We start from the raw sequence: 24,419 nt of genomic DNA on the forward strand, positions 1-24,419 counted from the left end.
CAGTCATCAGCAGTCAAGTATCCAGTGTAAGCCAGAATGTGGGACAAATGCTGGCTGGTATGGGAAAATTGCGGACGGACCTCGATGTAAGTCAAATCACGTCAATGGTGTTGATGTTGATTCTGATAAGTCTGCAAGAACTATCTCAGTACGAGCACATAATGTGGCTTCCCCGCGTGGAATACGCGGTCTTTAATGAGTACAGAAAGGACGCGCCCCCTCCTGCTCATTGCTGCAAAGATAGACGAGAAAACACCCTGGATCAAATTGAAAAATGGAGAGAAGGCTATGATGAGCACTGCATCTTCTGGCTCAGCAGGATGGCAGGGACTGGGAAGCCCACTATTGCACGAACTGTCGCTAATATGTTCTACCAAAAGAACCGCCTTGGAGCCAACTTCCTCTTTTCAAGAGGCAAGGGCATAGAGCCGAGGCCGACGACTTCTTTTCCGTTCTTTCCCTTGGCTTGGCGTCAATGATCTCCGAATTTGCGGCATTTCTGGATCAAAGACTTCCCAAGTATAGCCTGATCACCGAGCGATCATTGTTTGAGTAGTGGCAGTGTCTAATCATCGATCCGCTAAGCCAGCTCGGTACTAAACTACTAAGCCCACTCACTCTGGTCATTGTAGTTGACGCTCTTGATGAGTGCAGGAGATCAAACTATGTTCCTGATATTATAACGCTTCTTGCTCAGGCGAAGAATGTGGAAATGATCCGGCTGCGCATTTTCGTCACGAGCCGCCGTGAGTATATTGTGAATAGGTTCAAGCAAATTCCGACTGTCATTTGCTCGGAGCTTGTCCTTGACTCCACAGTAGATGGAAGCACAGAGCGCGACATTTCAACCTACTTGGAAAGCGAATTAACAAAGATCGCAGAGGACAAGAATATGGGAATCTGGCCAGGAGAGAACAACAAAAAAACCCGAGAGCAGCTAAGTGGGCGCCTGTTCATTGCAGCTGCTACCGCATGTCGTTTTCGCGAGATACTAGTGTCCCGAATAGGAAACTGAGATTACTACTAGCTTCCAGCAACAGTGCCAGAGGCTGTACCCGAGCTCTGGATGAGATGTACCTCTTTGTGCTGCGACAAGCAATTCTGGAAAGCCGAGATAAGAGATGATAATTTTGCATTCTCGCCAGACAGCACAAAACTGATAGTATGGCCAATACGACCATTGAATCGTGCTGTTGTCGAAGTGTGGAGCCTGGTTGCAAGAAAGCAGGAACAATCATTCCTTGCGAGGATCGGTGGCCATCTCACCTGATGGGAACAAAGCATCTTCCAAAACGCCCTGGAACTTTTCTTCTCCAATAGGAATATTGTGCCTCAATCGGTGGCAGATAGGACATAGTCTCGAACGTACTAAGAAAGTAATTCACGGCCTATCGATTTCACACTACAATAACTTAGTTGCAGTTGGATTTCGCGGAGGATATGGCAGTGGATTATTTGATATATGGGATACGACTTCTCATAAAACGGCCATTTCTATTACTTAACCTGACAGTTAATGTCCTGTCGATGCTTTTTTCTCCTCAGGATACGAGTATGGCATCCAGGTGGGATGCTGGAACTGTCAGGATTTGGAATATCGCCACAGGACAAGCTGAGTTGGTGCTAACTGCTCATCACAATGTCATCGACACGCTGGGCTTTTCTGGAGATGACAGGTGGAATGAAGAGTCTTTCTATGCAGCCGGCGAGGGAGAGATGGATCACTTACGGCGGTAGAAATGTCTTGGCCCTCCCATGGGAATTCCAGCGTACGGGCTCAATATATTTTTGGCCGAATGAATCGAGGGGCAATACTCTGGCTTTTATAGGCGATAGTGGACGTCCTGCGATTCTCGCTTCTGAGGGCGAACCAGATTTCGAGGGGTCAAACTCGGCGTGCTGAAGGGCTTTGGGTCAGTCAGCCATCACTGTGGTACTCCTGCTTCATATATAGTACAAATTTACTGTTTTTGCAATTCAGATTCATGTCCAGAATGATCAGACTGAAGGGAGGTAATTCGTAGTTAGCTTACGCAGATAGCTTAACTTGGGACTCTCATGGGTTCATCTCTACCAGCGTATACCAAATATTGCATATGCTGACATTATATATGTAGGCATATAGCCATCTGTACTCAAACAGGATGCCTGCTCTTCTTACATCCATACAAAACACTCTAGATAGAGTCTTTCTTTATGTGATGGTCTATAAGGATGGCATGTCGCTCTTTTGTATTCTAGTTCTTTACCCATATCAATCTATCGTCTTTCTCTTCGTCTATCTATCCTTTAGCCTCTGGCATCGTACTATCGTACACCCTGTCTTTTATTCGATAACATACTCGGTAATATACGATCTTTAATATGGATTCATTGACCCAGTATTATTGTAGGAGCACTCTCAAATAAGATACAAACCTGATTGTTCTTTGCTAACTGAAGATACAGAACAACAGAAACCAATACCCAGGGAAGCATGTCTTTTCACGCCTCAATTTACGGATAGCCAGTACCCCTGTAGGAGAAAGATGCAAATACAATTGAGATAATAAAGTCCATTCTATCCCTATTTTTGAATTCATCTATGTACGCCGGGTCGTCATCACACATCAACCCAATTCTTCCTAACTACATATACCGTTCCACCCTCGCTTCCTCATCCTTGAAACACTTCCTCTCAGGCCGGAACTGACCCCCAGACGAATGCAAAGCCCTCGACTGCCTCTTATTAATTTCCACAATAAAATCAGTAACTACCGTGACACAATCATTTAGAACATGTGTCGGCGGCGTCGCCCTACACGCCTGACTCTCATATCTCCGAGGGAATGACTGTCCGAAAAATGACTGTCGGTAATAACCCATGTCGTTGAGAATGTAGTCGCTGTCTACCGTGCTGACGGATTTGTCCCGGCAATGGCGCATTTCCATTGCGCGGTCGTTGTCTGATAAGTAGCCTGTGTAGCGGCCTTCGCGGTAGTAGTTAATGAGGACTCGTAGGAGGCGGGCTGTGTGGGCGCATGAGGCAATGAGGATGCTGCTGTTTTCGATTCTGGACCTTGTGAGCATGCTACTAGAAAACAAAGACCGATTTTACTTACTTTATCCAGAGGATGATATCGACCATACTGTCTGAAAGTCACATTCGTCAGCCTATTTTAGTTCACAAACTGCTTCAGCAGGACCACTTACAAAAGCCCGATTTATCGTCGTTGGATTTGAGATACTAAACAATTATCAGCCATGCCAGAACAACCCGGTCATAGGGTAACTCACATATGCTTTCACAATCGAAGCATCCCCAGCAAGAAGCAAAAGACCACTTATCACGACTGTCGGTAACGCCCAACGAACTCGCACACTGCCACTTATGTCCCGAAACTGGGACCAGAATGATACACCTGGATTCTGCTGGAGTTCTCGGAAAAAGAATTGCCAGATTTCGACTGCTGCAATGGCTGCGAGCAGAAAATTGACGGTTGCATTAACGCCTGCCATTGTCAGCAGGCTATTCCACAAAGATGAAGCGGTATAGATACCTCCTTGTACAAAACCAATCATCATTTGCACTGACGGGGATTGGCATTTCACTGATCCGTCAGCTGGAAGTGCGTCCCACATGTAGTGGAAATATTCCAATCTATTGGCCTTGATGCCAAGTTAGTACATATCAAACGCTTGTGGCAGTACTTTCGCGACACGAAGCACTCACTGGAAAATAAGGATGTGGTCCACATTGCAGCACAGTCTGCAACACCACGGCAGTATTCATCACCACTTGAAGAACGGTGCAAGCAAGAATGCTCAGACGCACTCGTCTGTTCGTGAAACAGGTCAAGAGCGTCCACGCCATCCCCGTACGAGAGATCATTCCTGCAGTCACACCTAAAACGAGGTCAGCATGATCCATATCGATGAAGCAAATCACATACCAAATGGCTGCGAGATATGCCCATATCTCAGTACCCGGACTTGCTCAAATGGCTCCAGATACTGTAAAGGCCTCCCAAGACCCCATCGGAAGCTGTATAACGTCAATACTGCTCGTCCATTTCCATCTGATCAAGACAATACCTCAACTCAACAGTCGTCATGTGTATAATGTCGAACCCATATCCAGCAAAGACTAAAAGATCTTCTAGTCCCCAGACTTTATCTAGGACGAACGCTCGAGGCAGAAACCAGCGAATGCCTGTCTTAAGCGCATATCGTAGGATTAGGGCTATCCCAACGAATGCAGTGAGAAACTATTCCTGTCAGTATATCAAGCCATTTCTATCTGACAGAAGCCATACATACCCAACATCCTATGGATATCCCCGTGCCTGGCCAAATTAGCTAGATTCGAGAAATAGAAATGCATGTTTCACTCACCAATATCAAAATGAATTTGATCGTCCATTTTTCATCAGGTCACAATATAACAAAAACAAAATAAACAGTCCATATGGCGTGACATTTCATTTATACCCCAGCTACAAATACAATTTTCCCTCAACGACCCAGGGCAGGTTGGTATATGTGCCAGAACTTGTCAGTGAGGCGAGAGTTTCAGGTATCCCTCTGCCACAACCTTGCAGGTGAGAAGGAGGTGATTGATAGCAAGGGATATAATTTCTTGGATATGATAGCCTAAAAAAGGTTTGGTGTTGCTCGTCCAGTTTGGGTGAGCACTGTAGTTATCTTGTACAAAGATCAACTGTTTTACTACGAACGAGTCATCGGTACCCCATTTTTGTCAACTTCGTGTCGACGCATCGAGGGTATGTGATAACTCAGGCTCGAAGCCATTATGAACGGTGCGCGCTCGTGGAGTAACCAGCTGCTCTGTTAACTCCCGTTCTTCGAACTAGACATATCTATACGCAAGGGACTTGTGACCGGTAGCAACCTACATCATCGAAGACCAATAGCTCTCTATTACTATCGGAGTATAAAGCGATATATATATTTCAGCTCAGGTTATGGCTATCCCTAGCATGGTCCCTTTGTATACCAGATAGGGAGAACAGTCTCGCCCTTTGCCTTGTGATCAGTCACATCTAACGCTCTTCAATATATTGAATCTATCTTAATCAAACTAAGCTAACCTGTTACTGCTTAATCTTCCGCATCTCCACCAAACACTCCCCAAACTCCGGATAACTCTCAAACGTAACCACCAACCCACTTACAGCCGCCATCAACTTCCACTCGTCACTACTCCGCTCCCTCCCCCCGTAAAACGCAATCATAGCCGCATGCATAGCTGCGTTATTCGCGTTCTTCGTGACTTCGATAATCAGCAGCCGCGAGTCCTGATTCATCGCTGACGCGGTCTTCTGTAGGAGAGCGACCGCTTCGAGGTCCGGCTGGTTGTGCAAGATGTGCTGGAGGCAGTAGATATGCGCGCCTTGGACGGGTTGCGGGGCGGTGTCTTTAAAGTTGTATTTCATGAGTGTCAGGCCTGGAATTGTGTCGACGGTGGCGTAGAAGTCTTGCACGATTAGCTTGTCGGGGCTGAGGTGCGGGTAGGTTTCTTTGACGGCTAGGAGGGTGTGGCCGTGGCCGCCGCCGATGTCGACGACTGCGACAGAGTCATGCGGAGTGCTGGATATGGCGGCGTCGAGGTCGTAGCCGAGGTTCTTGATGCGGTCTGGGGCTTTGAGTTCTTTGAAGAACTTTTGCACCATGAACAGGTTGAAGCTGTCCATTCGGCCTTCGTCAGCCATGATGGAGTAGGTGTGCTTTTTGGAGAGGGCTTCATTTCCGAGGCGTTTGTGGGCGTATTGCATTGGGGTGTCGGCTTCCGCGAAGGGGTAGGCGAAGTTGGTGTCTTTTAGTTTCGGGTACGTGAATGCTCCGGCGAGGAGCCCCTCGATGGTGCTGGGGATGTCAGCAGTGCTATGACTTTTCGGGAGGGGATGCACGAACAAGTGAAGGGCTCCATGTGTTGCGCCTGCGTAATCTGCCAAATGCTTGGTGATGGCATTCGCACCGAAGACATTATCGAATACCTGGTCGACTAATCCCAGTCCTGTCATGATGTACAGCACATCCTCTATGAAAATGAGACATATTCAACCAAAGAAGAATATCAAACGAACCAGCTAACTTGACACCTGCTGCTTGTCAGCAAACACCCAAGACTGAATAAGACAGGCATACCTAGCTCCGGCTCCCCCTTAGCCCTTTCACGGATTTCCGCATTGCTAATCTCAGCCACCTCTTCCGGGGTGATAGGTCTTCCAGCCCGCGTAAGGATCGTGAAGAGATCAAAATGAACAGCTACCGGGATAAACCCCAAGCTCATGGGCTAGCACCATCGTCAGCTCATTGAACCATCGATTCGAGAATCACCCTCACATTCGTAACAATAGCCGCAAGAGCGATACCCGGGTTATCCAAAGGCGAATTCATAATGATAAGATCAAATACTCTCAACAGACAAGGTCAACTCCCAATAATGATAACCCAGGGATCCACAGGCCTATATAACGAGAGGCCAACGTCGCACGCCAAATAAACCGACGGTACGTCGTACACGTATGCCGTCCATCATACGCATACGCATACGTATCACAGGGGTTGATTGTTTGTTCTGTTATCGGGTTTTGATTCAGCTAGCATTCAGATGGCGATGTAGGATGCAGTTCTTCCTTGTCGGCAGCTTATGCATGATGCTATTGGTAGTGGTAAGTGAGTATATGCAAGCCACGGCACATCGGGCTCGGGCTCGGAGTCGGACTCGGCCATGAGTTGCCCGATAAGAATGTAAGCACTAGGTGTTGATCCCGGGTTTTGCGGGTACACTTGAGTTATTCAGCTCTCAGCTGGAAAGGCTATCTTTCGAATCAGCTTTTTTGGGATCGTAAATGTACCGGCATTAGGAATATGTGTGTCCGGTATGACAGCATCAGACGATCGGCAGATATTATGCGAGAACTTCGTGGCTAATCGATGTCCAATCCAAGCAGTGTCCTGGGCTCTAGCAGACCAGACCCCTCATATCTCGACTTGGAAGAGAAGCTCTGTCTTCCGGCTTCATATCCAATTCCTTTGATGCATGTGGAGACCTACTAGTCATGAAAAGAAAGTTCGGTCTATTTCAAATCATTTGAATCTCTCTATTATTCGTCTATCCACGTATTAGCCTAAAGCACTCCGTACAGCAGTCGGATAGACTGCAACTCACCATGGGTATCATATTCCAAAAAGAAACGCGGACTATTTAATTGCGGTCCAATCATATTACATGAGGGTTTATAACCCGCTATCTACTTTGATAAACTCACGCGAGTCTCCATATCCATTCATTTCATCACGTACTCATTCGGTCATCCGAGTTATCCTGAAAAGTTTCCGGGAAGAACCCCGGCGGGGGCCAGATATCAGCTATAGACGGCGGATGGATTAATGGCTGCGATCCCACCAGACGGTCTGGATCGTGGCAGAATGCTTGGAATGTGCTGTCGTCAATGAAGCCGAATTCTTTCAGTCCTGCCTCGCGGTTATTGGCCCATTCGGTTGTGTCGAGATATGCGAGGTCTTCGAAGATAGCGTCGATGGCACCGTTCGATGCTTGCGGTTCTCCTATTTTGGAGCCGCTAGGCCCGGGATTAAGGGCCATGTTTTCAGGGTGGGATGGTCGGTCAGGGACCGTCCTCATCTGGTTCGACACTGATGAGTCAGGTGTGGGTGGCTGCGGTTGTGTTGAAGGTGGCATTCCATTCGTTGGAGCAAGCTTATCTGCCAAGGTTGGAGTAGTTTTGACCTGTTGCAGAGACGATGCATCTGTCATAGATAGATCTGCATTCTCCATAGCCGTGTCCTTTGGAGTCATGTACTGTCCATCCGCAGGCATTGCTATACCAAGTATCGACGAGGACAAGTCCTGCTTCGCAGCCCCCGGCATGTTTGCTTGGGTCCGCATCGAATTGCCTTTTGGGTGACTTCCTGTCACGGTCACAGGCCCCGGGGAAAGCCCTGGGATATTCATTGTCCCATGCAGCGCCATGGATGGAACCTCGGACAGGCTGCCTGACCGATACCAGCGCTCGATAGTAGTAAGCAGCGTGACATAGGCCGGCCATGTCGGAGCGAGCTCCTTCGTCCGCTTGACCAGTGCCTCCGTCCACTGTGAAAACGGAAACGAATCCGACTCAATCATGGTGCGCAGCGCAAACGCCTGCTCAGTAATGGTGCGCAGAGATAACTCGAATACTGGTGGCAGTCCACACATCGAAAAGTTGTCCAAATGCTGAGAGATCATCGGGAGCGCCCGATAGAGCAGTTTCTTTGCGCCTTCGGTGGCGGGTCGCTGTGAGTGATGCAGACCAAGCTCCTGAGGTGCAATACGTAGATAGAGCCATAGGAGTGTAGCGACATATACCAATCCTAGATAACTCTGGTGCGGGAGCAGAGCGGAATGCCGCTCTGGGTAGATACTTTCGGCGCCGATCAGTCGACAGCCCAAAGGCAGATGGTCGTCCCATTGTTTGAGTTCCAGGACCATCTGCTGTGCAAACGCATGACTGTTCGGCCCGACAGAACAGTCGCGCGCGATCTTATTCAGCACACTCGCCAGTTCGACCAGACGGTTAAAGCAGCTGAGAGCGAGAAGGGGACCTCGCCGTGGTGGATTTTTTGTCTGTGCTGCCCCCGTAGGCGGCAAGACGTCGGCCCAGGAATTCCACTCCTCCAGACCATCTTCTTCTAACAAGCCCACCGGCGATAGATCCCGCGGGTGCATACAAGGTCTCCGAGAGAGTCTGAACGACAGCAAGGAGTCGACCACAAAGCAACCCAAGAAGGTTGCCTTGTCCTGTCGGAGCTCCTCTGACCGCCGAGTATCGGTCAATGCCCCAAGATCCATGGAAATAGCCATCCGGACGGCTTTGCCGCTCATCAGCCAAGCAGCCGTCCACTCCTCCATACCAATGTTCACCAAGGTCAAGAGTAGCAATGCCTGTACATGTCCCAATTCATAATGCTCGTTCTCCGACGGGATCAAACTCCGCGCTATCGAGTAGTATCCCTTCGTCTTAGCAAGTAGACCCGATGGACCGTCGAGTTGGTTGACCCGGGACTGAGAGACGGTATAGCTCAAGATGGCCCATAGTGCTGCATGGTCTCCAGAGCCAGGGGATACATTTGTAACGGACAGGGGCGAGTTCGCATAGAGGTAGGATGCTCGTAGGATATTGTGTTTCGCTACGATCGGAAACCAGGAATGGGTGGCGGCGAAATAAACGTCCAGTAGATGGGACGTCTGCGGAGGAAGCTGTAACGTATTGAGGCCATTACTGTGAGGTTGCGGCGCAGCTCGACCATCTGTTGGCAAAGACAACCGAGACCTCTTGAGACGGGGAGAAGCAGACGGCTCGACCACGCGTGGCGCATCAAGTCGAGGAGTCGAATGGCTTTGATCTACTCGAAGACCCCATTCACTGCTGGAAATAGACGCACTATCCGCTCGGGACCGTTTCCCAGAGGTTTGCGACGGTGATGATTCCGAATTTGACGACAACATCTTCTCGAGTGCACTGTAAAGACGGCTAGTTTTCCAAGACTCATGCAAGCTCTCCGATGCGCCATCATCAGACCATAGTGACATCACCCTATCCCTCCGGTCGGCTGATTCTGGTGTTGTGCCCAAGAGGGAAAGCATGGTGTCCTCGAAGCCATCGATGTTGCAGATCGACAAGGCCCAAAGCTTCTCCATACCCCGAACGTAACCTTCAGGCAGGCCGCGCTTCTTCGCGTTGGGGTCGTATGAGCATGTCTGGCCAGAAGACTGACAGGCTGAGCAAGCAGGACGAAGCCCATCGCATTTATCCTAAGTTTACCATTTCATGTCAGGGCCACTGTACGGGAGATGCGGGGAGTGTTCCGGGGAGACCGTTCCCACCAGGGAAAGGTATACCAACCTTTTTACTGCGACACCTGTCGCAGGCCCTCGAGACCCTCTTGCGTCGAGGGGCTTTTGAATCAGAACCCTCGTCCATGGAAGAGGGTTAGCTATGGCGAACAGAGCGCCATGTAGAAACGGCGACAGGTAAGATAGGACTGGAAAACGCGGGTCCCAACAACAGAATATTAGAATACTTTAACGAATCCACAGGAGAAGCAGAAAGGTTGAAAACCAAAGACAGGAGTCGCAATGAATAAGAACGATGGCGATAAGACCGGATGGTAGTCACGGGCCCAAGAGCAGAAGTCGCGTATGTCGCCAAACTATGCGGCGGCATGTCGGTATCCAAAGCGGCTTTTCTCGGCAGGCCACCAACGAACTGGAACGACACAACTGACGTCCAGCCAAGCAGCGATCTCAGCACGAGACTTCGATAATCAGAGATACTCTCGTTCTGTAGTGTCCGAGAGCGGATCCCGAAATAGGATAAGATAGAACAAAACGCGGAATACAGAAGAAGAGGACTCCTGAGAAGCAGCACGGAACGCTCCGTGGTTTCTAGGAACGAGCAGTAAGAGCAATAGTATATCGTTGGAGCCGTCCGAGGCAAAGGAATGAGGCCGAGATGTTTTCGGGGAGTCGCCCGGGATGTGGCCGCTCTGGTCTCCACACTCGACGTCCCCACACTCTCCACGATGCTGTGGGATTTTCCTACTGCTACGAGTACTCCGTACAAAGCACAAGAATAGAGTACTACTTAGTACTTCGAAGCATTCATCGCATGTCAAGTCAAGAGAGTAATACTCTATATTGCTCCTGCCATCGTACGATAGGCAGTCTATCTCTGAATTGAACATAACGATACTCTACTCCGTACAGCACCCTTGAGGGTCCAGTGCTCGAGCGGCCAATCAAGAATGCACCTTTCCTACTATAGGTAACTGCCGATTATCGGTCATTTCTAACAAGGGAAAAAAAAAAAGACTCAATGAGGTTTCTATTATTCATGGTTATATAACCGCTGGTCTTGAATAGGTGTTTTCGGGTGCTGTGGGAGGTTCCACAGAAAGAATTGTCGTCATCGTGAGAATAATGTTGAGAGAGGAACTGAACAGTTCTGGACAGCTTCAATAATATACACTTCCTAGGTACCCCTACAGAGTAGCCGCAGCCAATGAGCCGAATCAGATTGACACTGCTGATCAGAAGTCATGATCTCCACGGCGCTGTACTGAGGACTATGCTCTCGGCATCCCGGATCGGTAGTGGTCATGAAGGCGTTGCTGTATATCGGGAATGAGCACGGAGTAGAGGATATGGCCATGCAGAGTTAGCCGGCACATAGTAACGGTTGCCAATGTACAGGATACGGGGTGTTCCAAAGTAGATATCTCTTGACAGACACATCTTGTACCATTGGTATCGTTCTACTCTGCATATCGGAGTTAGGAAACTCCCCGCATATTGCCTCAATTGTGCATCCCACCTTCACTCTAGAACGTGATGGATTCCATACAGGTCCTATGCCCCATATCCTCTGTGAACCATGATTTACTGTACAAAGAACCCCCAGAGATACTCCCACTTTGACATAAATGACACCGGCAAAGTGCTTAGCCGATGGTAGCTCCGAGGGCGGTGAGTCGCTGGGATTCCGCTGTATGCAGTGACGGCAGTTGACTCTCCAACATCCGAGACCTACTGTAGGACTCCATAGTAAGAAAGCTATCTCGCCCATCTTGTGGTCCAGCGCTGTCGCATGTTACTGCCCCTCTCCTGACTTTGTCTTCGCTTATCCCACAGCAGCCAATTGTCCATCCCCGCAGCATGCGAGCTGCGAACAGCCACGACGATATCTCCAACTCCAGTATCGCAAGACATCATCGTCGTGGAATCTTGCCTCTGATTACATAGTACGCACCGGGGAAGAATACGGCGCTTGCACTCTTTTCAGCACATCGATTGGAGCTATGGGATCCTGATCGGACCTGTTGCAATCATACAGGACTGCCAAATCCATTTGCTTCTTTAAACAAACCGTTCGCAACGAGCTGTCATCATGAACCTTCGCAATGGTGAAGACACTCATCGAAAAATCGACTCCGATGCTTCCCTGGTGCTGGTTGGCATCCGGGGGTGCGGGAAGCGCTCCTTGGGCTTTGTCGCGGCTACGGCGTTGAAGAGACGCTTCATCACCGAGGATCACTACTTCAGGGAGGTTACAGGGCAAACGCGACAAGAGTTTCTGAAATTACATGGGAGTCAGGAGTTCCAACGTCGTGATATCGAAGTCCTGAAAATGATGCTCGACAAACACCGGAAACACTGCGTTATCGAGTGTGGTTTGGGCAGCCTCACTCGACCAGTCCAAGAACATCTTCGATTATATTGTGCGATGAATCCGGTTGTGTATTTGGTGCGCGATATTCGCCATATTCAGGACCTGCTGGGATTGGAGGATCAGTCTGTCCGGTTACTCCGCGAAGGCGATTCGTTACATCGGACATGCTCCAACTTCGAGTTCTACAATATAGAAGATCGTTCGAGCGTAGCGGCTCAGTCTGATGAAGGGTCGCCGGATCGACGTTCTGCAAATTACTCGTTCAAACTCAAGGAAGTCAAGGAGGATTTCACCCGTTTCGTCCACTTGGTCACCGGCGCCAATGCGAACCATTCGAGCTACGATTCGCCCTTTGTCCTACTCGAAACGCCTCCGGAACTTAGGTCCTACACCCATGCCATATTCATCCGCCTGTCTGATCTGATCGAGGAGGTCATCGATCTTGCTGAACTTGAGTCCGGGGGAGACGCCATCGAGCTTTGTGTTGACCGCTGGGGTCCAGATATGGCAAACATCCTGAGCCAGCAAGTATCCTTGCTCCGCAGAAATGCCCGGACGCCTATTCTTCTTTCTGTTGATATATCCTCGTCTGAAATTGCGCAGGATGATGATACATCCGTATACTTTGACATATTGGAACACGGTCTGCGACTGGCGGTCGAGTATCTGGCCGTCGACGTGGGCCAAAACCAAGCGCAGGTGCGCAATACAATCCGTAACAGGGGAACAACCAAAATTGTCGGCCAATATGTGTTCGAGCCGTCGTCGGATGTGACCTGGGAGGACGACGAATGCCTTTCCCGCTATCTGCAAGTGGAACAACTCGATTGCCAATTGGTTCGCGTTCTCCGTGTCGCAACAGAACGCGAGGATAATGCCGCTGTGATCAAATTCAAAAACCGCGTTCAGTCATTGCCCGGAACGCATCCGCCACTTATCGCCTACAACATCGGCCGCCTTGGACGTACCTCTCAAGTTTTCAACTCAATACTCACCTCCGTGACCCATCCGGCAATCAAACGCACTACAAACAACGAACGGGATCCTCAAATCACATCGCGAGATGCAGTGCAAGCTTTGTACCAGAGCTATATACTGGACCCTCTCCAGTTCTGCATTCTCGGAGCCCACGTAGGGTATAGTATGTCACCCGCTATGCACAATGCTGCCTTCCGCCATTGCGGCATGAACCACACTTACAGGATCCCCGAATCTCCTTCGCTGGCGGTTTTAGAGCAACTAGGACGGGATCCTAATTTCGGAGGCTCCAGTGTCGTCCAGCCCTGGCGAGAACAGGTATATCAGAAGCTCGCATCGAAAAGCCGACATGCCGAAGCCATCGGGGCGATCAACACAGTTATGCCACTCCGGGGTCGAGCAGACGGGACTATGTTTCCGTTACAAGAGCAGGCGAGCCGTCGCAATCAAGCAGGTCCTGTGCTAGGATGGTACGGAGAGAACACGGACTGGGTGGGTATTATGACTTGCATCAATCGCAATCTCTCGCCCAGGAACGCCATCAGTCCGCTGAAAACAACAGGGCTGGTGATTGGAGCGGGTGGTATGGCCCGCTCTGCTATCTATGCAATGCTCCGGGTGGGATGCCGGAAGATCTTTATCTACAATCGCACCCTGTCGCGGGCAGAGGAAGTGGCCCGCCATTTTAATTCATGGGCGTCATCACAATCCGACTCGCCGGATGTTGTGCGGATTTTACGGTCGACGGAGGATGAATGGCCATCCGATGCCTGTCCTCCATGCTTAATCGCGTCGTGTGTACCGGCCGATCCAGACATGGGTGAACCCGCGAACTTTGAGATGCCTACACAATGGCTCGGGAGTCCAACGGGCGGAGTGATTCTGGAACTAGCATACAAGCCACTCAATACGCCACTCCTGCGACAAATGCGCCACATCCGGAGTGAAACCGGTCGCGCATGGGTCTTGGTAGATGGACTCGATAATGTCTTGGAACAAGGTATTGCGCAGTTCGAACTGATGACTGGCCGGAAAGCACCGCGACGGCTGATGACTTGGGAGGTCCTCCGAAATTACGTTGGCGAGAACGGGCCGTTTGACGAGAAGACGATTCAGTCTCGCTTAGATGGAGTTATCTTGGGGAACGATATGTAATATGATAGAATCCTTGGTGACAATCTGTATATGGCATCGAGCATCGAGTAACATAATACCATAAAAGAAGGCTGCACTATCGCCACAATAGGCTTAGCGTGAGAATCATGTGTTGCAAGAAAGTGGCAGCGCTAGTCCTGAAAGGGTTAAGGTTATCGTAAGTTTACCCCGTACCTGATCGATTACCGTACCTTACGATGCTTACTGTATCTTGTGTTATCCAGCTTCATTTCTTCTCTTTCGGGCATTCGATGCTTTTCTTTCTCCTTCATTTTTCTTTCTCTTCCTTTCTCTGTCTGTCAGGTGGAATACTCCGCTAATAGGGGATTTCCTTCATTCTACAGACAATTCCCTCTCCCTTTTCTTCACTTTCGTTCCTTATTCTCCAACTTCTTTCAACCACCCATGAATCAAACAGGGTGCTTCACAGATACCATCTCCTCCGCAATGCCAGGCATTCTGTCTGAGCAACAAGATTCCCTAAAGAAGCGCAAGAGAAACGCATTGCAGGAAGAATCTACAAACCCGGCAGACCCGTAAGTGAAGAGGAAAATCTTTGCCGTCGCTTTCAATCGCTAATCAAATCGCTATCTCCCCAGATACAGCACAACCTTTATTCCAGCATACCTCCATACCTCAAACCCCTCGTTCCGATTAAACTGCCCAGACCTCCAAAAAGAAAACCCAGAGACCTCCCACCGCCACCGCTGCATCCCCCGAAAGCGACGAGTCCTCCAGCAACCATACTCCCACCAACAGAACCAACAGCCATGGCCCGGGTCCGACCAACCGACTTCGGCTAAACTCATCGCTCCGAATCTATACATCCCTCCAGGCTCGAATTTCGCCTCGCCGCCGGTCTCGCCGAAAACTATTGTCCCGTTTTCTTCTTGCCCGCCGAATCAGCAGAGTCAGTGTACTTCTGCTGCTTCGCTGCGCCCATGCCATATCTGTTATCGGCGGCCTACGACGAGGGAATTGCTAGATGCGTATGCGGACTGTGATTTGTGTGGTGAGCGGGCTTGCTACATTTGTCTGAAACAGTGCGATGCGGTCGATTGTCAGGGGTGTGTTAATCTCGGAATGAGTTATTTGATTAAAGATGGTTCGGACAGGATACAGGAGGATGTTAATGGGCGGGACTCGGATATAAGACAGGCGAGGAAGATCTGCTCGTGCTGTGCTGTGGAGGGCATGACGGAGACTGGGATGGAGGTGGTAAGGTGTCTTGAGTGTGTTCGTGCACATTTGCCGCAGTGGCAGGCTATGCCACAGGCGAGTTGATGTTCGATTGCGTGGGATACGTCAACGGAGATAGTCAATCTTATTTCGGACGTCGAGGCACCCTGACTGGGCACCCGAGACTTCTGAGAGGAGCCTCGTGCCGATGCCGTTTAATTCGAACAACCTGAAACGGTAAATATTACGACATTGACTGGGCCCATCTGCCGTGGATTTATCGACTGGTATTGGTTACGTCTGGCAACACGGCCAGGTTGGAGGAGTGCAAATTTATGGACATTTGGGTTTTTCTTCTATATGGAGTCATTTTTGAATTTGGTGTACTATTTAGAATAATAGCATAGCATAGCTTAGCATGGTCGGTGTTCGGATGGGTATACCTTGACTTGAATCAACAATATGAATATACAATAGCACAATGATCTAATAAGTACTCTGTACTGTAATGCAATAATTATCCAAGAGTAGCCATAGGCATAGTAAGATAATTGCTCTCAATTATATCTGACTTCCTAAACTCCCAACATGCTTCGTTGTCAATACTTAATGCTCAATATATCAAAACAGTAACAGAAACGAAATGCTACAGCCCAACACCCAGTCCAGCCGCTCACCGTCCAAATCTCATCTGTGCCCCGGCAAAATGCCACAACCCCTGAACGAAACCCTGATACTCAACCGCCTCGCCATACCCCGTCAACCCATTACTCGTATCACCGGTGCAATACATCTCCGTGAGTCTAATATGCCACGGCGGGTACCCATCCAGTTTCAAAAACGGTCCAAACACCAAAAGCAGATCAGGCTCGGGCTTCACGAAGACAGAGTCGCCATCGCCGTCGCCGTCAGCACCCGACTGCGCGGGATGCGTGGTGATCTCGCTGATTTCCGCGTCGACGAGTTCAGGTGTGATGTCTTGCGGCGAGACTTTGCCGTTCTGGGACATTTCGGCGAGGGTCTTGGTTAGGTCGACGAAGGTTTCGCGGCCGTCGGTGGAGGAGAGGAGGAGAAGGGTTAGGGATTCGCGGTTGGATTTGTCTGTGTCTGCGCCTGTTGGGGTTTCGGTTTGGTAGACGGGGTGGTGGGGGGCGAAGAGCTGGAGTTTTGGTTGTTGGCAGGGAGAGCCGTAATAGGAGGAAAGCTTGCTGGTGACGAGTTCGTAGAGGGTTGGGATGCAAGATTTGAGGATTCCTATGCCGTTAAGTAGTCGAGCAGTTATGGGTATGAGGTTGAACTTACCAGTCTTCTCATACACACTCAACGTCGGGATGCCAGATGCGGTGCTCCAAGCAGCCAACTCGGCTACTTCGTCCATCAACACCGCCAGCGCATCATCCTCTTTCCTCAGCGACAGTATAACGCTCAAATGCTCCGGTAACCGCTTCAACCCCTTCACATCCTTCCTGATCAACTCCGGCGTCCGGTGATGGTAGTAGACAATCGCGAAAATCCGATCCACAACAGCATGATACGTTTGAATCAACCGAACAGCAATACCAAAGAAGATGTGAATAATCGTATATGTCAGCTGGTGTACCTGGGACTTGAAGAAGGTCCGCACAGGTGTCTTTCGCGAAGTCGACGCCTTCCTGCTATTGCGCCGCGGGAGGTCGGAGGGATCGGGGAGGTATGGTTTTAGGAGAGACTCGCGTTCTGATGCGCTGAGGCGTCTGCGATTGCGAATGTCCTCTCGGAATAGTTCTTGGTCTCGTTGGGAGACCATTGTGTAGCTGTATGGGAGTGCTGTGGTGAGGTGGTTCGGAGATGAATTCGGCCAAGAGGTGGAAATGACAAGCGGCCGCTATCGATGATATCAATGCAACAGCACTTTACAACTCCTTTAAATATCGGAGTAGATAATTGTTAACTGCACAATGGGTATTAGCTTGGATTATGGGTTTGTCTGACAGCATTGCCACAGTACGGAGTACGTCAATATCCGGATACAGTCAGGACATCTGTCAACGGAAATAGAACAGGCATCAATTATACTGTTATAATGCATAGCCTGTGAAGGTACAATCTGGTCATTCTTGCTCTGCTTGACAGGTTAATATTTGCTTTATGGATTACATATGGTCGTAGTGATATACTCCAGATATATATTTTTACATGACATATCATGTGCATCCTGAATAACGACAGCAACTGATCTTTCAGTCAATATATCACTAAACAATGGTCATTCTAAGAAAAAAAAAAAAAATAGCCAGAATGACTACAATTAGTAGTGTTTCTTATAAAGTACATGGATTGTAGAATCGTGCCTCTCCACGGCAGAACACCGCCTCCGCGGAATGCCAGCTACAATCCATCTCCGAATGCTCAGTCTACTCCGAAGAGATGAACAACCACCCACCCCAGGTGGAATCACTCATTTTTGATCGCAATCTTGCAACTCACTCCAGTCTCGTCCCCATGCTGGCAGGTGACTGCCATCAACCACCAAAATGCCGGACAATGCGTCCATAAACTCCTCCAACCCCGCGTCCCGCTCCGTCTATCCCAAAGGCCCCAGTTTCACCCTCGAAGACTTCTCAAACCGCGACTTCATCGTCAAGGAATTCATCGAGTCCCTCTCCGACAGCGCAATCTCCAACCGTCGCTCGACCATCGGATCCGCCAGCGGAAACCAACCATTCGACCCCAAACCGCTCATTCGCACGTTTGAAAATGCGCAACGCCGACTGGGTGAGTTATCCGGTGATCTGGAGATTAAAGAGAATGAACTGTCAGCAGCGGCTCGACGAGCAGAAGCACAACACGCGCAGAATGTCAGCTCCCTCGGGCGGAAACTGAAGCAGACGATCGACTCGTTCCAGCAACTGGACACGTCGCTGAATGGAGCAGGTCTTCCTAGCAGCGAGGTGACGGGTGGAACGGGGAATATGGCTGTTGAGACCGGGAAACGGTTGGAAGAGCTCGACCGGCAGAGACGTCGGGCGCTGGATGCGCATTTTCTGCTCGAGTGCTGGGATGGGGTTTGCAATAGGGGAGATCTTACGTTGTTGGAGAACCTACGGAGGTCGGGTAGTGGTGAGGCCAAGGTGCGCTCGGCTCATATTGCGCGGCAATTGCTGCGGATTAGCCAGAGGCTTGATCCTAAGAGTTGGGATGAGTCTGGTGGGAAGACGAATGGTGCGTTCGATAGCTCCTCGTCTCTGAACGAGGACGCGGATGGCGGCAGCAAGCGGAACACAAGAGAAATTATTGAGAAGTTCTCGGAAACTCTCGAGAAGGACCTGTTGAAGCAGTTCGACGATTTCTACCGGAAAGCCAACTTCGAAGGCATGAAGGATTGTGCGACGGTTCTCCAGGATTTCAATGGAGGTTCAAGTGTCATCGCTTTGTTCGTCAATCAACATCAGTTCTTCATCGACCGCAGTCAATTGGTTACAGAGGAAGTGGGAGTTGATCCAGAGTCGTGGGAGAAACTGGCCGATCCGGATGCTGAACCTCTGAAAGTCGAGCCCAGTCTCCAGTCGCTGATTGACGAGGTGAAAGTTGTGGTTCAGGAGGAATCAGCTATCATCAAACGCGCCTTTCCGTACTATGAACAGGTTCTTGGAAAATTCCTCCAACGTGTGTTCCAACAGTCCATCCAGCAAAGACTCGAGATGGTGTTGGATAATGCCAGTAGTGTCTCTTTGCTGGCGTTCTTGCGATCTCTGCAGAGCTCGCGCAACTACATTGGTGCCCTAGTCGATGATCTGAAATTGCACGGGTTGACAGAGCACCCGGATCCAATATCCTCACAGACGGCGCTGGTTTTGGACCAGCAATTAGAGGACTTGTTCATACCATATTTCGCTGGTTCATCCTACATTGAAAGGGAGAAGAAGAACCTGGAAGAATTATACACGTCTCTGCTGTTCAAGTTTACAACTTTCCACGCCCGACGAAAGAAGGCTGCAACGACGTTCATGGCGTCGCTGGCAAAGTCGGGAACGGAATTCCTCGCTTCTGCTAGAGATGCTTATATCAACCGTCTCGAATCGTCAGAGTACTCGCCAACGCAAAGAAGAATGCTGCTCCAGTTGGCCGGTCTGCGAGAGTCTAGCGATTCTCAACGCCCGAGTGAAGTCAAGCTGACCGAGGAGGACGGTCTTCTAAGTCTATCGGATGCAAAGCGCATGCTCAAATGGCTCGCAGAGGCAGTTGGCCGTGGCCTGGAATTGAGCGTAAACAACGAAACGTCAAGAGATGTATCCGCGCTTCTGAACCTCCTGCTTTCAATGATGGGTGAAGGATACATTGAAGTCTGCCTCGACGCTGCTCTTGACGCCGCGACGTCGCAGGAAACGGCCAAGAATGAGCCGGACTTTGCATACTTGCCCGGTGTTCGGAGCGCCATCGGCGTCACGAACTTGATGGTTATGTGCATCAACACGGTACTTATCCCGCTTGCGGCGGGCAACATCACGGCGCGGAGAGAAATGGAAAAGAAAACCAACCTGACTACAATGCGTATTGAAGAGAAGATCAATACGATTGAACAGAAGACTATCGATGCCGTCTTGACGTGGGTAGGCAAGCTTCTATCGGGTCAGAAGAAGAATGATTTCAGACCCAAAGAAGGCGATAACGCGGCCTGGTTGGAGAAGCTGCAGACGCCCGTAAGTCACCTCCCCCGGAAATCCACTACAGCCTACTAATGTGACTAGACATGCGCATCGATCTGTACCTTCTTAACCCGCGTGCAAAACCTCGCACTCTCGTCGCTACCATCTAGCGGCCCCAATGTCCGCCAACTACTAACAGAAATCGCCTTCGGAGCCCGCAACCTCCTCCTGGAGCACTTCAAGCGCTTCGTCGTCAACGGCACCGGAGGCCTCATGGTCACCAAGGACATGACGCAGTACACAGACCTCTTGAAATCATGGGACATCGACGAACAAGTCAAAGCACCCGGCGGCGCCCTGGACGTCCTCCTCGAAGTCGGCAGTCTCTTCGTCATCGGATCTGAAGCTCTCCGCGAACGGATCCGCGGCGGCGCTAATACCGGAGGATCGGGTAATAATGCTGGTGCGCGGTCCGGACGGGGTGGCGGGGGTGGGACGACGCAGGTTGGAGCCGGGGCTGGGCTTAATGTACAAGAAGTGCGGGCGTATGTGTCGAGGAGAGAGGATTCGAATACGGCTGCGGTGCAAAATGTGCTTAATGTTTTGTAATCGTTTCTTGTTTTTTTTTTTTTTTTGCATATCGTAAGAATGGTACTTGGGGGCTGTGTTGGAGGATATATACCCTAATACATGTGTCTTGTTGCGACCTTCTTTGCACTGATCAAGTTGACCAAGTTTAAGAATAGGAAGTCGAACTATCAAGACAATCTCAGAAGTCGCTAATATAGCCCTAACCGTCAAGCTGATCAGATTCTGATACCAACAAACGACCGCGCAACAAAGGAATAGCAACTGAAATATAGCTATAATAAAAACAATACCGGGAATGAAACTGGGCAAAGTGGTCAGAGTAACTTTAAGATCCTCTGCATATTCTGTGTCTCAAGGCGGGTAGCAAACCCCAATAAGTTGGGTGGGTTGATACGCCGCAGGAAAAATCCATGCTTCACTCGATCTCCCAGACGACTCCTTTTAGGCTGTAACGATAGTTAAAGCTATTATGCGAGGCATCGATTGTACCCGCGCTAAGGGCTGGCACTCCAGAGATCCTCAGATGGAGAACCATCTGCGACCTGATGGTCGAGAGATCCAGAAGCCATCATACGAAGCCCACAACCAAAAAATGTCCGTGTCTCAAGGCCTAGTAGTGTTGTGATCCATAGTTCGAATCTAGAAATAGTTTGCGACTGTTTTAGCCGACGCTGGTCCACTTGGCCTGATGTTCAGTACAACACACATGGTAAAGGGTGTGCCGGATACAGGGTGCTGGAGAAATATTTCACAAAGAGTATCTATTACATAAATGGTTGATGGTCAAAGCAATTGCACAGGCCTATCTCTTTGAGTACATAAACACGGATTTTGTTGCCCTAGCTTCCAAATTCACAGTGAAGGTGGTCCTCTCCAAGTGTAACTCATTTTTTTCACCTGCTCCCAAACAAGCTGTATGGTGTGATGCTCACAATGGCTGAGCCTTGAGGTACTGGGCCACAGCAAGTCTTCCCTTCTATCTCGAACTTGATCTTCCATTTCCATCTACCAACTCCAAGTGAAGGCATACTATAGTTCTCCTTGGACGGCGTGGATGACATTCAGCCAAAAAAGAAAGCTACCACTCTCTGTCGATTAGAATCATTCACAGCCTTAAGCAATTCCTATCCTCACTTTCGAGAACTTAGAGGTTTAGATGAGGACATCAACCACCATTTCTTTATTATGGATATATGCACCAATCCATCTACAAGCAGGGCGAGGATCGTCAAGAGATACCTAATTACGTCTGAACAGACTTGTTTCTGCGCTGGGACGCTTCGTAGTTTCAACGTTGCCAACAGAAGACCATGTCTTGAATGCGCATTTTATTCCGTGTCTAAATTCAGATCGCTCACCTCAGTGGCCGGATAAAGAAACTTCATGAGTCTTCGCACTCGAACCGTCATTTTCTTTATTATAATCTCACTGTGCCGTTTCTTGGCTATAAAATGGGTAAGCAACCGAAATCCATACGAGCTTGGTTGGGTACTAACACTCGCATACATTGGACCCAGATGGGTTATTTTGTGTCGTGCAATCCACACAAATCGATATCATGGCATCTTGAATAAATTTTGGGATAGCAACTATGTCAATCAAAAGCAATCTGTCATGGGTCCAGCATTAATAGCATAGGTACATTAGGGTCTGTATCCTCGAGCACAAACCGCGTGTAAGGTAAGTCACAAACACATCTCCCAGCATTCTGGTTAGTTGCCCTCTCAGTTTGCTGCTGATTATGATTTTCAGGGTATACTTTCATCAGAGGAATGCCAATGTATCATCTTCAGGGTTACTGACGGTGAGAGTACCGCTACATTATGGAGATTTGTTGATATGCATCTTGCATGGTAAGACGGGCAAGTCATGAGGTCGAATGCTCTTTGAGTTGGTTGCCCACTTTGCGACCCATCCGTGCTGCTGTATACATATGTTATCAGAAGAGCTACTTCCACATATTGCGAGCCAAATATGTGGTCAGTTGACCTGTTAGAATGGCTTATTGGGGATAGCTTCTCTTATTGCAGTACATGCATGTCCATAATAGAACGGCATACTCTGTCCAGCCCGATTATAATCAAACAAAGACTGTAGCAGAAAATGAGATGGGTTGCAACCATATTAGTAGAGCATCGCCAATAGCCAAATGTAGACATGGGTGAGATCATTCGAACGGCAAACGTAAAACATGCTATCATTGCCAAAGATGGTACTCTGATTGCCTCTTCTTTCATTAGAAAAGAGGCAATGGCAGATAGTCGGCAGGAAACCATCCTCACTGTACCCGATCTTCCCAAGAGGCCCCGTCTGGTCCGTATCTGAGGTTGATAGGATCATTTACTGTGATGATATCCCAAAAAGAGAGTTTTAAGATGTTCTCTTCACGCATTTGGCGGATAAATTGCGGCCTGAAACCATAGAAATCAGCACCTCATACCCAGAAGTATGTAGATTGTAAATGATGAATAGGGCTTACATAAAATGTCTACATCCTACAAACCCTTCCCATCGAAAATAAAGGAAACTGCAGCATTTTCCTCTTCTCATCCAACGTATAATATCTTCCAGTGTGCTAATTCATCCCCGCGCCAAATCAACACTATGCAAAACATCCAAACTATCCCCCTTATACCAATCGTCTTCACATACACATGACAATCACCGAGCCCATACTTTTCTTCTGGACCATGCGGTCTAACCTCTAATAAAAACCCCTTCGTTCCCCTCGGTGCATACGATCTACCCCGATGGACAGGGCGGCTGAAGTGGATTCTCAATATGACTCTGTTCTTGGATGGTGTTTCCGCCGAGGTTGATCATGTCCTGGGTCTCCCAGTATTCGAGGGTGCATTTGGAGATTCGTATTCGTTGGAGGGTCTGGGCATGTTGTGGAGTTTGTATTCTTTGTGGTTTCTAGGTATGGATTTTTGGGTAAACGCTGGGTTGGTCCGGATCGGGGTGCTGGCAGGCATTGGAGTGGTTGGTGTTGAATGTTAAACGGCATTGGTTTTTTGTTTTTTTTTTTCTCTCTTGCCAGGGTTTAGCCAGTGTCATGTTGACGCTTACTCTAAATTTATACTGTCCACAATCTGACATCATTATCTTAATTACTTGCTTAAGTATCTTGAAAAGAGAAGAAAACGCAGTCAATGCATATGCCGATATCCATCCAGGAACCGCCCATTCTGCACCGGGTCTTTCCAACCCACAACCGGACCATATCTGTAACCAAAGCTGTCATTGACTGCAATTGCTTCTGCGGGTGTGAGATGAATGGTTCTTCCGATCTTCAGCTGGCGGATGGGCTGTGACTTGAGTACTCGTTTATTAGTACTAGCCATTTGTAGTCCTGGGATAAGGAGGGTGTACATGAAGTGTCTGTGGTCATTATATCTTCCGTCATCGCCGAGTATGAATTGGAATAAAAGCATGTTTTGCTTAATGTCGCAGAGGAGACGTTGTAAGTTAACATGTCCTACCGGTGTGCATGGCCCTCAGACCAGGGCCTGTATAGCTGATTGTCTTCATGTATATGGTACTTCCAAGACGGTCCCCTGAAGGAGTTCCATCAGGTCTGATATCTAATACCACCCCTCTCGTCTCATCTCGCATCAGCACCGTACCATGATGAACTGCTTTTGAACTGAAATCTCAA

At 49.1% G+C, this 24,419-nt stretch overlaps 8 protein-coding genes across 8 annotated transcripts; 3 read left to right on the forward strand and 5 right to left on the reverse strand.

Annotated features, from left to right (window-relative positions):
• Positions 1–2,628: 2,628 nt before the first annotated feature.
• On the reverse strand, positions 2,629–3,498 carry ACHE_80202A (uncharacterized protein; the record flags this gene model as incomplete). The annotated part of the gene is made up of 4 exons (XM_043283547.1): positions 2,629–3,052; positions 3,102–3,132; positions 3,193–3,226; positions 3,277–3,498. The coding sequence occupies 4 exons, from the start codon at positions 3,496–3,498 to the stop codon at positions 2,629–2,631; spliced, it is 711 nt and encodes a 236-aa protein (XP_043140815.1).
• A 536-nt stretch (positions 3,499–4,034) lies between these two features.
• ACHE_80203A (uncharacterized protein) lies at positions 4,035–4,306 on the reverse strand (the record flags this gene model as incomplete). Its single annotated transcript, XM_043283548.1, has 2 exons — positions 4,035–4,222; positions 4,300–4,306. The coding sequence occupies 2 exons, from the start codon at positions 4,304–4,306 to the stop codon at positions 4,035–4,037; spliced, it is 195 nt and encodes a 64-aa protein (XP_043140816.1).
• Positions 4,307–5,093: 787 nt separating this feature from the next.
• ACHE_80204A (putative O-methyltransferase) lies at positions 5,094–6,399 on the reverse strand (the record flags this gene model as incomplete). The annotated part of the gene is made up of 5 exons (XM_043283549.1): positions 5,094–5,865; positions 5,914–6,040; positions 6,087–6,101; positions 6,148–6,295; positions 6,346–6,399. 5 exons carry the CDS (start codon positions 6,397–6,399, stop codon positions 5,094–5,096), a joined length of 1,116 nt encoding a protein of 371 aa, XP_043140817.1.
• A 901-nt stretch (positions 6,400–7,300) lies between these two features.
• On the reverse strand, positions 7,301–9,703 carry ACHE_80205A (putative C6 transcription factor; the record flags this gene model as incomplete). Its single annotated transcript, XM_043283550.1, has 1 exon — positions 7,301–9,703. One exon carries the CDS (start codon positions 9,701–9,703, stop codon positions 7,301–7,303), a length of 2,403 nt encoding a protein of 800 aa, XP_043140818.1.
• A 2,248-nt stretch (positions 9,704–11,951) lies between these two features.
• ACHE_80206S (repressor protein) lies at positions 11,952–14,366 on the forward strand (the record flags this gene model as incomplete). Its single annotated transcript, XM_043283551.1, has 1 exon — positions 11,952–14,366. The coding sequence occupies one exon, from the start codon at positions 11,952–11,954 to the stop codon at positions 14,364–14,366; it is 2,415 nt and encodes an 804-aa protein (XP_043140819.1).
• A 405-nt stretch (positions 14,367–14,771) lies between these two features.
• On the forward strand, positions 14,772–15,650 carry ACHE_80207S (uncharacterized protein; the record flags this gene model as incomplete). Its single annotated transcript, XM_043283552.1, has 2 exons — positions 14,772–14,902; positions 14,966–15,650. The coding sequence occupies 2 exons, from the start codon at positions 14,772–14,774 to the stop codon at positions 15,648–15,650; spliced, it is 816 nt and encodes a 271-aa protein (XP_043140820.1).
• A 568-nt stretch (positions 15,651–16,218) lies between these two features.
• On the reverse strand, positions 16,219–17,331 carry ACHE_80208A (ditrans,polycis-polyprenyl diphosphate synthase; the record flags this gene model as incomplete). The annotated part of the gene is made up of 2 exons (XM_043283554.1): positions 16,219–16,799; positions 16,848–17,331. 2 exons carry the CDS (start codon positions 17,329–17,331, stop codon positions 16,219–16,221), a joined length of 1,065 nt encoding a protein of 354 aa, XP_043140821.1.
• Positions 17,332–18,058: 727 nt separating this feature from the next.
• Positions 18,059–20,779, forward strand: SEC10 (exocyst subunit SEC10; the record flags this gene model as incomplete). The annotated part of the gene is made up of 2 exons (XM_043283555.1): positions 18,059–20,224; positions 20,273–20,779. The coding sequence occupies 2 exons, from the start codon at positions 18,059–18,061 to the stop codon at positions 20,777–20,779; spliced, it is 2,673 nt and encodes an 890-aa protein (XP_043140822.1).
• Between the last annotated feature and the right edge of the window lie 3,640 nt (positions 20,780–24,419).

The sequence above is a fragment of the Aspergillus chevalieri genome, chromosome 8 (genome assembly GCF_016861735.1).
Source record: "Aspergillus chevalieri M1 DNA, chromosome 8, nearly complete sequence".
In the NCBI taxonomy this organism is placed as follows: Eukaryota; Fungi; Ascomycota; class Eurotiomycetes; order Eurotiales; family Aspergillaceae; genus Aspergillus; species Aspergillus chevalieri.